General features: G+C 53.5%; 1 protein-coding gene across 2 annotated transcripts in view; it reads left to right on the top strand.

Moving 5' to 3' along the window:
* Positions 1-12,257, top strand: part of RYR1 (ryanodine receptor 1) — a 118,158-nt gene extending 105,901 nt beyond the window's left edge. For both annotated transcript variants that reach the window (XM_082676282.1, XM_082676281.1), the window contains 14 exons: positions 567-720; positions 1,716-1,802; positions 2,956-3,207; positions 4,067-4,197; positions 6,196-6,238; positions 7,402-7,532; positions 7,634-7,694; positions 8,078-8,224; positions 8,690-8,824; positions 10,812-10,968; positions 11,386-11,450; positions 11,542-11,642; positions 11,820-11,871; positions 12,019-12,257. In XM_082676282.1, the coding sequence (XP_082532408.1) occupies positions 567-720; positions 1,716-1,802; positions 2,956-3,207; positions 4,067-4,197; positions 6,196-6,238; positions 7,402-7,532; positions 7,634-7,694; positions 8,078-8,224; positions 8,690-8,824; positions 10,812-10,968; positions 11,386-11,450; positions 11,542-11,642; positions 11,820-11,871; positions 12,019-12,114 (1,612 nt within the window). In that variant the 3' untranslated portion in view covers positions 12,115-12,257. The remainder of the gene's footprint in view (positions 1-566; positions 721-1,715; positions 1,803-2,955; positions 3,208-4,066; positions 4,198-6,195; positions 6,239-7,401; positions 7,533-7,633; positions 7,695-8,077; positions 8,225-8,689; positions 8,825-10,811; positions 10,969-11,385; positions 11,451-11,541; positions 11,643-11,819; positions 11,872-12,018) is intronic.
* The last annotated feature ends 112 nt before the right edge of the window (positions 12,258-12,369 follow it).

Raw genomic sequence — 12,369 nt, 5'->3', positions numbered from 1 at the left:
CTATCACTGCCTCCCTCCTGGACTAGAAGCCTCCGGAGGTCAGGCCCTGAGGATGTCCTGTTCACTCTGGGACCTCAGCATCACCCATCCCAGGCCCAGGCCCGGAGGAGGGCCTCTGTGAAAGGCAGTAGAGAAATGAGCGCTCCTCTCTTACCTGCAAGCCTTTCTGCCAGCCGTTCCCTCCACCTGTAAAACCTTCTTCTGCGCTTCATCTCAGCCTTCCTCCTCCTTCCCATGTTGGCTCACGTGGCTCCTTCTCTGGGAAGCCGACCTTGACATGCCCCCTAAGTTGAAGAGGTGTCTCCTCCGGGCTCCCATAAGCCCCTGAGCTACCCTCGTCCCAGCCCTGACCACTCCGGGCTGCCACTGTCTGGTGACGGGTCTGTACCCCCATTGGACTGGAGCCCCATGGGGACAGGGCTGGAAGTTGTCTCACCACTGTGTCCCCAGCACCATCTAGACCTGGACCAGGCATGGGGTGGGCCCCTGCTCATGGCTTTGAATGAATGAATGAATGAATGCATTTCCCAGGCACCTGCTCACTCTTTCTGTGTCCTGCCCTGCAGTGCTGAGAATGGGGAGAAGAAAGAAGTCCCCGAACCCCCACCAGAACCCCCCAAGAAGACAGCTCCTCCTCCCCCCCCTCCAAAGAAGGAGGGGGCTGGAGGCGGGGACCTGGAATTCTGGGGAGAACTGGAAGTACAGAGGGTGAAGTTCTTGGTGAGGACCCAGCAAGGGCACCCTGAAGCCTCCTCTCCCAGAAAACATTCACACCACCTCTCCCCCAACCCTGTCCTTGAGCCGACCTGGGCCAGACTCATCTCTGTGAGCAGAGACGTCCCCAGACAGAGCAGGACTTGGGCACAGGGCAGCATTTTCAGGTGGTCCCCACTTGGCTCCTCGGCCTCTCCCTGCTCACAATCCTTATTCCAGCCTCCCCGCGTTTGCGCACCTGGGGCCACCGGCCTCAGCTTCCCACCCCCATCCTCTATCCAGAGCTAAATCCTGCTGAGGCCATGGCTCTGTTCCTCCCACCGTGGCCTATTTCTTGGCTCTCAGCCTTCAGGAAGGAGCTGCCACACCAGCCCCAGCTCCTCCTGTGGGGGGAGAATTCATCTCATCCAGGCCCGGAAGAAGGGAGTTCGGGGCCCATGCCTCCATCTGTCCTGTCTCCTCTCCAGGCCAGCCTGACATGAGGGGCTGAGGGAAACATGTTGGACAGAGGGTGGTTTAGTGAGGATTTGGGGAAGGCATGGGGGATGGAGAGAAAAAGAGGAAGGGAGAGGTGGAAGTAGATGTCTTCTGCCCGGGATAAAGCAGACAGGGTACCCTCACCCGGGAAGCAGCATGGCAGAGTGGTTGGGAGTGTGGACTCTGTAGCTGGACCGCCTGGCTTCAAAGCCCAGGTCTGCCACTTCTTGGCTACGTAACCTTGGACAAGACAGCTCACCACCCTGAGCCTCCATTTCCTCATCCAGAAAGTGGGCACATCAGCAGTACCTACTTCATAGGGTTGGGGTGAGAATTAAACAGGTTCACGTATGTAAAGCTCTTAGCCCAGGCCTTGGTATACAAGAAGCACTCAATAAATGGGAGATTGTGGGACCAGATGTTAAGGACCCCGGTGCTTGGGTTGTGGGTGAATGTTGGGATAAATTCTCCCGGGAAGCGAGTGGACCGTGAGCTCTGTCTTTTTCTTTCTCTCCTCATCTTAGAACTACCTCTCCCGGAACTTCTACACTCTGCGATTCCTTGCCCTCTTCTTGGCATTCGCCATCAACTTCATCCTGCTGTTTTATAAGGTGCTGATCAAGAGGGGCCGGGAGGATCAGGCGCTTACCTGGGCTGTGGGGCGGCAGGCTCAGCCCCTAACGGGTTCCCAGGGCCCTTGCAGTTCACCAGGGACAAGGTGTTGGGCTCAGGGTCCCCAGGAAGGTTCAGGCTGAACACCTGGAGCTTAAGACCCCTGTGGTGGTGAGTATGTGTGTCTGGGTCCATCTGGAACAGATGCCTGAGTGCCCTGTGAGAGTTAGTGCAGGGAATCAATCCTGGGTTCCACGCTCAGTTCTGCCACTGGCCAGCCCTGTGCCCCTGGATGCAGGCCTTCCCCTCTCTGCAACACCCGCTGATTCGGTTACATCTCTTTGTTCTCACATAAGCTAAAGAGAAATTTGTGGGGAGGAGGAAGTGGGCAGCTCATGGAAGAGAAGGAGAGGGCTATGAAGCAGGCCTCCCAAAGGACAAAGGGACCCTCGGGGTCTTGCGCGAGATCTAGATAACAGGACAGAGGGGCAGTCTAGCAGAATGGTCAGAGCATGGCTTCTGTAGGATCCGAGTCTGGCTCCACCACTCACTGGCTGCATGATGTTAGGCAAAGTTCTTAACCTTTCTGTGCCTTAATTTCCTCATCTGTAATATGGGATAATAACAGAGCCTACATCTTAGAGCTGTGGGAATTAAAAGAGGATTAACATGAGGAATTTCCTGGCGGTCCAGTGGTTAGGACTCCACGCTTTCACTGCTGAAGGCGTGGGTTCAGTCCCTGACAGGGAACTAAGATCCTGCAAGATGTGCGAGGCCCAGCCAAAAAAAAAAAAAAGAGGACTGATGTATGTAAGGCACTCAGAATAGTACCTGACAAAAAAAGGCGCTGTATAAATAAACGACAGCTGCTACTAATTTTAGTATTAGTGTTAATATTAGTGTTAAAAGTAGTCTCGTTAGGGCTCCACTATCAAGACGAATCAACTCTGTTTTCAGTGCTCCTGTCACTCAGTTCAATAGTCAGATTCCCAGGACAGAATCTGATTTGCTAGCTAGGGTCCTGGGCCCACCCCTTGATCTTGATGGACAGCCCTGCAGAGACTGTATCTGACGAGGGCCCAGTTCTGGGTGTGGCAGACCAGGTACCAGGACACCGGGTCCCCACCCTGTCTGACCTCTGTCCCCCTTTAGGTCTCAGACTCTCCACCAGGGGAGGATGATGTGGAGAGCTCAGCAGCTGGGGACCTGTCGGGAGCAGGGTCAGGTGGAGGCTCTGGCTGGGGCTCGGGGGCCGGAGAGGAAGCAGAGGGTGACGAGGATGAGAACATGGTGTACTACTTCCTGGAGGAGAGCACGGGCTACATGGAACCTGCCTTGCGTTGCTTGAGCCTTCTGCATACGCTGGTGGCCTTTCTCTGCATCATTGGCTACAACTGTCTCAAGGTGGGTCATGACCACAGCCTTGGGGCTGGGGCATGTGTGTGCGCGCGCGTGCGCGCGTGGGTGTGTGTGTTTGGAGGGGATGTGTGCCGGGGCACTGGCTGAGAGGACCTGGGGCAGGGGCTGGGGCATCTAACACAGTGATTAGGACAGAGGGGCGTCTAGGGTTGGGGTAAGGCTGGGGGACTGAGTACAGGATTGGGGTCTTTAGCAAGGGTGATATTCAAACTGGGAACTGATACAGGTTGCAGCTGAGGAGATGGGTCCTGTGACGATGTTAATTTCTGGATCAAGAAGCAAAATTTGTCATTCGGGAATATTTATTTTCTACATGTTGGTCAGTGGGTGAATTAATATCTGTGAGGGTCTGTGGGCCTCAGACATAACATGGGTGCCAACAGGGGGATGTGGATTCTGACATCAACTATGCCTGAAGCTCGTGATGCCCCGCAAGGTGTATTACGAAGACTTCAGTATGGGTTCCACGAGAACTGACTGTTCAGCAAACCTTGATACTTTACAATTGGACGAACAGAGCTCTTTTGGCTTAGAACTTTTACAAGTGCTGTCCCCTCTGCCTGGAATGCCCTGCCCCACTTCCACCTCCTTTCACCTGCCTGTTTTATTCCTCCTCCTTCCCTTGGGAGGCCCCAGGCTGCAGCAGGTGCCCGTTCTGGGCTCTTCCGGGTTTTTTCCTCATCCCAGCCCTGACCCTCTGACCGCGTTTCCCCACTACTACCCTGATCACTCTGGGGAAGCTCCTGTGATGTGGGGTCTCACGAAGGCTCCAGCAAGATGTCCTAGCTCCTGCCGAGGCTGTGGTCTCCTGACACCCACCCCTTTGCCTCCCTGCATGATCTAGGTGCCCCTGGTGATCTTTAAGCGGGAGAAGGAACTGGCCCGGAAGCTGGAGTTTGACGGCCTCTACATCACGGAGCAGCCTGAAGACGATGACGTGAAGGGGCAGTGGGACCGGCTGGTGCTCAACACTCCGTAAGGGCCCAGCCCCAGCCTCGTGGTGGGTTGGGGAAGCAGAGCTGGGTTTCCACTCCAGTCCCAGCCCAGGCCTCAAAAGGCCGGCGTTCCAGTCACTGCCCGTCCTGACTCATTCTCCCCAAGCCTTTGTCTTCCTCTTAGTAATACAGACAAATTTCCCCTGCATTAAAGTACCTCTGGGGGTGCTGCTGACACGTGGGGATTCCTGGGCCCCATCCCTGGGGATTCTGGTTCAGTGAGTCTGAGGTGGCACCCAGGAACCTGCATTTTAAACTCTGTCCCCACGCGGGATTCTCACCAGGTGCCATGAGTGGGAAATATATGAAATCACTTGGTTTTCAAATTGAGCCCAGAGAGGAAATGAGGGTTGTGAGGGCAACGTGGTGGGACTCTGGACCCCCAAAGTACACTCCCAGCCCATTCCACTTTCCCCCAGGTCAAGTCCCATCTTATCTGTTCATACAGCGGGGCTGCATCCTTAGAGGGAGTCTAGAGTAAGAACACCAGGTCAGGTTGGAACCCTGGGTTGGCCACACTGTAGCTGGGAATTCTTGGTCCAGTCACTTGGCCTCTCTGTGCCTCAGTTTCCTTATCTGTAAAGTGGGGATATATAATAGCACCGACCTCACAAGGACCTTGTGACAATGCAATGAGTTAGTGTAGTTTCTGGGGCACTGTAAGCTCTAGGTAAGGGTTGGAAGTCATTTTCTTTTTTCTTTTAATGAAGACACTTTTTTTTTTTTTGCATCAGGTCTCAGTTGCGGCATGCAGAATCTTTGTTGAGGCACACATGCAGGATCTTTTGTTTCCGAGAGCAGGCTTTTCCTTGTGGTGCGCGGGCTCCAGGGCGCGAGGACTCGGTAGTTTGTGGCATGCAGGCTCTCTCGTTGAGGCGCGCGAGTTCAGTAGCTGTGGCGTGCGGGCTTAGCTGTGGCACACAGGCTTAGTTGCTCCGTGGCATGTGGGATCTTCCCAGACCAGGGATAGAACCCACGTCCCCTGCATTGGAAGGCGGATTCTTTACCACTGAACCACCAGGGAAGTCCCGGAAGTTATTTTCTTATGGGGTCCTGCCTAGTGAAGTGGTGCAAGGAGAGAGAGAAGCCATACCAAGGACATGCTATACTCTCACTGTCACCATCAAAGACACATTTAACTTACACACATTCAAGTACACATGCTTAAGAGAGAGAGAGAGAGAGACACCTATTTAAAATGGTGTCTGCCCAAGACCTTGACTTCTAAATACCATTTCCCGTGACAAGGAACCAGACTCCTTGGAGAAGTGGCAGATTTTTCAGGGCTGTGTCGGGGAAGTGTAAGATGAGCCTGGATTATCTTGTTAAGTCAGAAAGCAAGGGTGTGCTCACTGCAAAATGGTGACATGCTGAAAGGAGCCTGCTGCCAGCTTAGAAGCGGCTCCCCGTGGACAAATCAAGGACAGTTTGAGCGTTGATAAGGATAGAAAGTGCCACAAATTGAAACACACATCAAATAGGCCTAAATCCATGGATTCATAATAAATCTCCACTTCACCCCCGACCCCCTCCCCAGCAAAACTCATTGGGCCACCTTTGCAGGAATGTTGGGACATCAACTCATCAATTAGAAAACTGGTAAATAAAGGGCCAGAATCATCAAATAAAATTAAACAGTGTGAGGAAGCACCCCGGAACCGGAGCAGGGCCAGGCTGCTGGTCCCGACTCCTCCCCACCTGAGTGCAGTTCTGGGGTCTTTGCACATCCCAGCTCCGAATGCGAGCCGCCTGCCTCACCTGGGCTCCACCAACGACAGCAGCGGGGGAGGGCGGGGTAAGAGTTGACCTTGGGCAAAAGTCACCTGGCCTGGGGGCTTTAGAGCCTGACCCTGAGTGAGATGTGACCCCCCCTGTCTCCTGTGAGAAAAGCATTGGAATTCCAACCCCCCGCCCCGGCCTGGCTGGTGGCCCCTGTTCCCTCCTACCCTGATGTCTTGTGGCTTCTTTCTCTTGGCAGGTCTTTCCCCAGCAACTACTGGGACAAATTTGTCAAGCGGAAGGTGAGAGGACGTGGATGGGGAGGTGGAAGGGCCTCCTGGGCTGGGTTCCTTGCTGCCACCAGGCCATCCAAACCCCATCAAGCACTTGCTTCATGTGTGACCTTGGGCAAGAGGCTTTGACTGTCTGAGAAGCACCTCAGATTGCCAGTCTGGAAGTGAGCATGACAGTCACCCCTCCCGCTCTGTAATGAGACGATACGTGTAACAAGCACAGCACAGTGCCTGGTGCAGAATATTAGTTTTGAGGGAGGAAGTAAGAATATTAGTTTTGAGGGAGGAAGTAAGGCATCCTATTTTCAGCACACAGACTCTGGTGCTAGATTGTCTGCTTTTCTATTCCTAGTGGGGTCAACCTTTCTGTGCCTCAGTTTCCCTCATATTCAAAGTGAAGTAATGAGAGCTGACCCCACCAGGTTGTTGTAAAGGTTATATGACCTACTACATGAGCAGTTCAGTAACATTCAGTTACAATCATTCAGTCACTCAACAAATGTTTCTTGAGCACCTACTGTGTGCCAGGACCTGTTTTAAGGACCTGGAATCCAAGGAGTAAACACATTTGGACCCTCAAGTTGGAAAGACAGAGGAGGAACACATTTATAGCATTCAGGTGGTGATAAGTGCTGTAGAAGAGAAAAGCCCCGCGGAGGGGTGGGGAGCGCGTGGGTGTTGGCCCAGACAGGTTGCTCTTTCGTGCAGCGTGATCAGGAGGTGAGAGAGCGAGGCAGGTGGGAATCTGGCGGAAGGGTGTCCTGGGCAGGGGGAACGGCCAGTGCAAAGGTCCTGGGGGAGGAATGTGCCTGGTATATTTGAGGAGCTGTGAGGAGGCCAGTGTGGCTGGAGCAGAGTGAGTGAGGGGGTGAGTGGGAGGAGATGAATTCATAGATGATGGGGTGGGGACGCCAGTTATATAGGATTCCTTGCCTACCTGCCTAATAATAATAAATGATCCCAATTAATTTGGCTACTGAGTAAACTGGACCTTTATCACTTTGGGACCTTCCCCCTGAGGATCTGAAGAAAGCTCTGGCCCTTCTCCCCAGAAAAATGCACCCCCAATCTCTCACACAAAGTTCAGAGTGTCCCCAGACACCCCCAACCATGCAGGCTGTGACCTTCCCCACTCTAGTTGTGTCTGCACGGCCCTATGCTCCCCTGCGTAGGTCTTGGACAAGCACGGGGACATCTTTGGGAGGGAGCGGATCGCCGAGCTCCTGGGCATGGATCTGGCCACGCTGGAGATCACAGCCCACAATGAGCGCAAGCCTGAACCACCACCGGGGCTGCTCACCTGGTGAGCCAGGGGTGACCCTGCACAGGCCTGGGACAGGCAGGGGAGGTGGCCAGGGTCTGACCCCCCAGCATCTGGCCATCCCTCTTCCCTCCACCCTACAGGCTCATGTCCATCGATATCAAGTACCAGATCTGGAAGTTTGGGGTCATCTTCACAGACAATGTGAGGGGGGCCCTGTAGCGGGGGAGGGGCCTGCTGGAGAAGGGCCCGAGGGCGTCGGGTGCCCCACCCCCAGGTATCCCTGACCAGGGGCTGACTCCTGACCCCTGTGCACCTCTGACCCGCCCAAGGCTCCTTACCACCCAGAACACTCTTGAATTCCCAGACTATGTCCTTCTGCGGAGGGTTCCCCAACTCCCTGCAGAATGGCTTCCCACCGAGTGCTCCGCTGTTTTAGAGTTGTTCCTGATCCTTCAAATAATCCCTAGCCAGAGATGGCCCCCCGAACCCCAGAGCGTGCCCAACACTCTCAACTGTTCCCTGGCGCCCAGAGTACTCCTTGACCCTCATGAACACACGCTGACCCCGGCTCTGTGTGCCCACAGTCTTTCCTGTATCTGGGCTGGTACATGGTGATGTCCCTCCTGGGTCACTACAACAACTTCTTCTTTGCCGCCCACCTCCTGGACATTGCCATGGGGGTCAAGACGTTGCGCACCATCCTCTCCTCTGTCACCCACAATGGGAAACAGGTGTGGAGGGGACCTGTCTGAGGGGAGTGAGCCTGGAGGGACGAGTTTGGCAGTCTGAGGAGGGGTGGAGGGTGAGGGCTGGGCAGGTAGGGTGAGGAGGGGCAAGGCTGGGCGGGCTGAGCCAGGGCAGGTGTGGGTGGTGAGACCCCAGGGGGAAGGCCACCTGGGCCGAACTGGGGCAAGGATAGAGAAGGCTGGGGACTTCCCTGGTGGTCCAGCGGTTAAGGCTCTGCGCTCCCAGTGCAGGGGGCCTGAGTTTGATCCCTGGTCAGGGAACTAGATCTCACATGCTGCAACTAAAGATCACACATGCTTCAACTATGGAGCCCGCGTGCCGCAACTAAGACCCAGCACAGCCAAATAAATAAATAAATATTTAAAAAAAAAAAAAAAGGATAGAGAAGGCTGGGCATGGGGGAGGGGCAAGCCCAGAGTGGAGCTGACCGGCCCATTGCCCGTCCCCAGCTGGTGATGACCGTGGGCCTCCTGGCGGTGGTGGTCTACCTGTACACCGTGGTGGCTTTCAACTTCTTCCGCAAGTTCTACAACAAGAGTGAGGATGAGGACGAGCCTGATATGAAGTGTGACGACATGATGACGGTAAGCCCCTCCCCCCAACGCTCTTGGAACAAGTTACTGACCATCCCTGACCCTTAGTTTTCCCATCTGTAAAGGGGGTGAGTAATAGAAACTACCTGTAGACTTATTGTGAGGGTTCAGTGAGCTGACACTTGTGAGGTACTTAGAACAGTGCTCAATAAATGGTAGCCACTGTTGTAATAGTATTTGAGTTTTTCAAGCTATCCTTATTGGAAGGGTGCTCAGGCATGGTGCCTGACTTACAAGCCATGTGAGTTGGCTGCTCAACCTCTCCATCCTCTGGTGACCTCACCTGTGAAATGGGTGTATAATAACAGTGCCTACATCTTCGGGTTGCTTTTAGGACTCAGTGATGCTCCCTGATCATCTAAGATTTAAAAGTCTTAGAATAGTGCCTGGCAGGTATTAAGGATTCCACAGATGTGAGCTACTATCATCATTATAACGAAGAGTGTCACCCAAAGCATGCTATCCGTGTTTTTATTTTCTCTTCTATTCTAGGAGTGGTGGTCATAACCCAAACTGAGTTGTTGTTTTTTTTCTAAACTCCATCTTTTTTTTTTTTTTTTTTTTTTTTTGCCTTACCGCACGGCTTGTAGGATCTTAGTTCCCTGACCAGGGATTGAACCTGGGCCCTTGACAGTGAGAGTGCAGAGTCCTAACCACTGGACCACCAGGGAATTCCACTAGACTCCATCTTTATTTTTATTATACCCCAACTGCACCTTAGCATTTCCTCCACTTGTGAATTTTTTAAACTTTTTATTTATTTAGTTAAAAAAATTTGTTTGGCTGCACTGTGCGGCTTGTGAGATCTTAGTTCTTCGACCAGGGATCGAACCTAGACCCTCAGCAGTGAAACCGCAGAGTCCTAACCACTGGACCGCTAGGGAATTCCCCCCAAATTAAGTTTAACCTACTATAGGCATGGGCCACAGTGGAAAGAATCATCCCAGGGCTTTATCTCAGAGATGGCCTGTAATCTGGCACTGTGCTCGCAGGATCCACTCAGCCTGACATTTGAGGCCCCACCAGACCTGGTCTTGCCACTCAGCCTTGTTCCCATCAGTCACTGGTCTTAGCTCTTACCCAAGAGAACTGGGTTCTCTCACTTCCCAGGGACACAGAAAGAACAGTGTAAAGTCTTTCCCAAGTGCCAGGCAGACCACGTCCCTCCCTCTGCTCAGAACCTTCTTGTGGTTTCCCGATGCCTTCACCATGGCTTACAAAGCCAGGGAAAAACCAGCCTGGCCTGAGTCTAACCAGAGTCCTTCTTGCTTTTTGCTCTCTGGCTGCCTGGTCCTTCTTCAGTTCCCCTAAGATCATGTGTTTCCTCCCAACCCAAGCCCTTTGCATCTGACATTCTCTCTTCCTCCCTTGCCCGGCCCTATGTACACACACCCCTTCACTTGATGCTTCACCTTCAACTTAAATGCTGCCTCCTACAGGAAGCCCTCCATGACCATTGGCTGGACCTCATTTATCTCCCTGCTCTTGCCCACAGGAACTCTATTTTCCAGCTTCACTGAACCTCTTTCAGTTCCTCACAAGAGCAAGATGCATTCTTTCCTCCCCAGATGGTGATGAAGTACATGTGGTTTTCTCTGCCTGGAACTCTCTCTCCCACCTAACATTTTCTTCACGTTCCAGCTCACACATGTCCCCTCTTCTAGGAAGCCTTGCCCCATCACCGCAGGCTGGGTCAGGCTTTCAAAGCTGCAACGCTTCCTGTGCTTCCCCCATCTCACCCCTGATTACACTGTGCTTTCACTGTCCTGGCCCTGAGCCCTCCCTATCACAACCCTGATCATTTCTGGGCTGTCACTGTCTGATGCCAAGTTTGTGAGCCCTGTGAGAGGAAGGTTCAGGGCTGTCTCAGTCATTGCCATGTGTGCCCTGCTGCAACTAGCCCAGGGCCCTGTAGGTAGTGGGTGAATGTCGAATGATTGAGTGCATGACTAATGTGCTTCTCACCCTGCCCCCGCAGTGTTACCTGTTTCACATGTATGTGGGTGTCCGAGCTGGTGGGGGCATTGGGGACGAGATTGAGGACCCAGCAGGCGATGAATACGAGCTGTACCGGGTGGTCTTCGACATCACCTTCTTCTTCTTTGTCATCGTCATCCTGTTGGCCATCATCCAGGGTCAGTGCTTGTCGGGGGTGTGGGAGTGGGGGCTCTGTGCCCAGAGGCAGACTAGCTCATTTAAGAGTGCAGTCCCAGGATCACATCAGCCTGGATTCATATCCTGGCTCTGCCTCTCCCTACTGTGAGACTTTGGGCAAGTCACCACTCTGAGCCTCAGTTTCTCCATCTGTAACATGGGGGGTTTTAATTGTACTAGCCTCATCGGGTTGTTGTGAGAATTCAATCAATTCATAGGTGGTGAATGTCTGGCTCATGATAAGTGCGCAATAAATGCTAGGTATTATTATTTTTAGGAAGCAGGGTGTGATTAGGGGGATGAGGGTGGGAGGCAGGACTCAGAGGTAGGTAGCCAGAAGAGGAGGGAGTCTGAACTGGGTCAGAGGTTGGGCACTGACTTGCGCCCTGCCACCCCAGGTCTGATCATTGACGCTTTTGGTGAGCTCCGAGACCAGCAAGAGCAAGTGAAGGAAGATATGGAGGTAGGTCATATCTGGGGGGGCGACCCAGAGGGATCATGGGACCCTGGGGGGTTGAATGGGCCTTGACTCTGATGTCTCCTGCCATGCACAGACCAAGTGCTTCATCTGTGGTATCGGCAGCGATTACTTTGATTCAACACCGCATGGGTTCGAGACTCACACACTAGAGGAGCACAACCTGGCCAATTACATGTGAGTGTGGGCCCACTGGCCAATCAGGAGGGTGGGGGCGTGGCTGCCGCCAGCCAGGCCGAGATACTGGCCAGTTAGGGGAGGGGGGATGGGGTCCATGTGGGTGGATTCCCAGCCAGCCAATCAGGAGCAAGTAAGGGTGATTGCGACCTGTCTACCGCTGCCTCCCATCCCCAGGTTTTTCCTGATGTATCTGATAAACAAGGACGAGACCGAACACACGGGTCAGGTAAGGGTGTGTTAATGGGACGACAATGGGCAGAGACATGGTGAATTTTACTATAAGGTCAATCAGCAGGTGACAGTAAAAAGCTCTTACCAATCTGAAGCATTTGAAGATGTGACCAACCAACCCTTCCCCATCCCCCACCCCTAGGAGTCTTACGTCTGGAAGATGTACCAAGAGAGATGTTGGGATTTCTTCCCGGCTGGCGATTGTTTCCGCAAGCAGTATGAGGACCAGCTTAGCTGAGACACCCCCAGCTGGCCCTTCACCCCCACCTCGAAGGTCCTTATTCTCACAGCAAGCCCCTTAGCCCCCAAATCCCTCCCCGCAAGGCGGCTGGGGGAGGGTGACCATGTACTGGCAAAATAAAGTCTGTGCTACACCCCTGACATCATTGTGCTGGATTGTTGACATTGGGGGGTAGGTGGGCATACAGGAATTCTGCCCTCCTCTCCCCCGCCAACCCAAGAAAACCAAGACGGCAGCAGAGACTGAAGTCAT

This window comes from Grampus griseus (assembly GCF_964374135.1).
Source record: "Grampus griseus genome assembly, chromosome: 19".
Lineage (NCBI taxonomy): Eukaryota > Metazoa > Chordata > Mammalia > Artiodactyla > Delphinidae > Grampus > Grampus griseus.
Note: the sequence above shows the minus strand (reverse complement) of the source record. Positions and strands in the feature narration are given on the sequence as shown.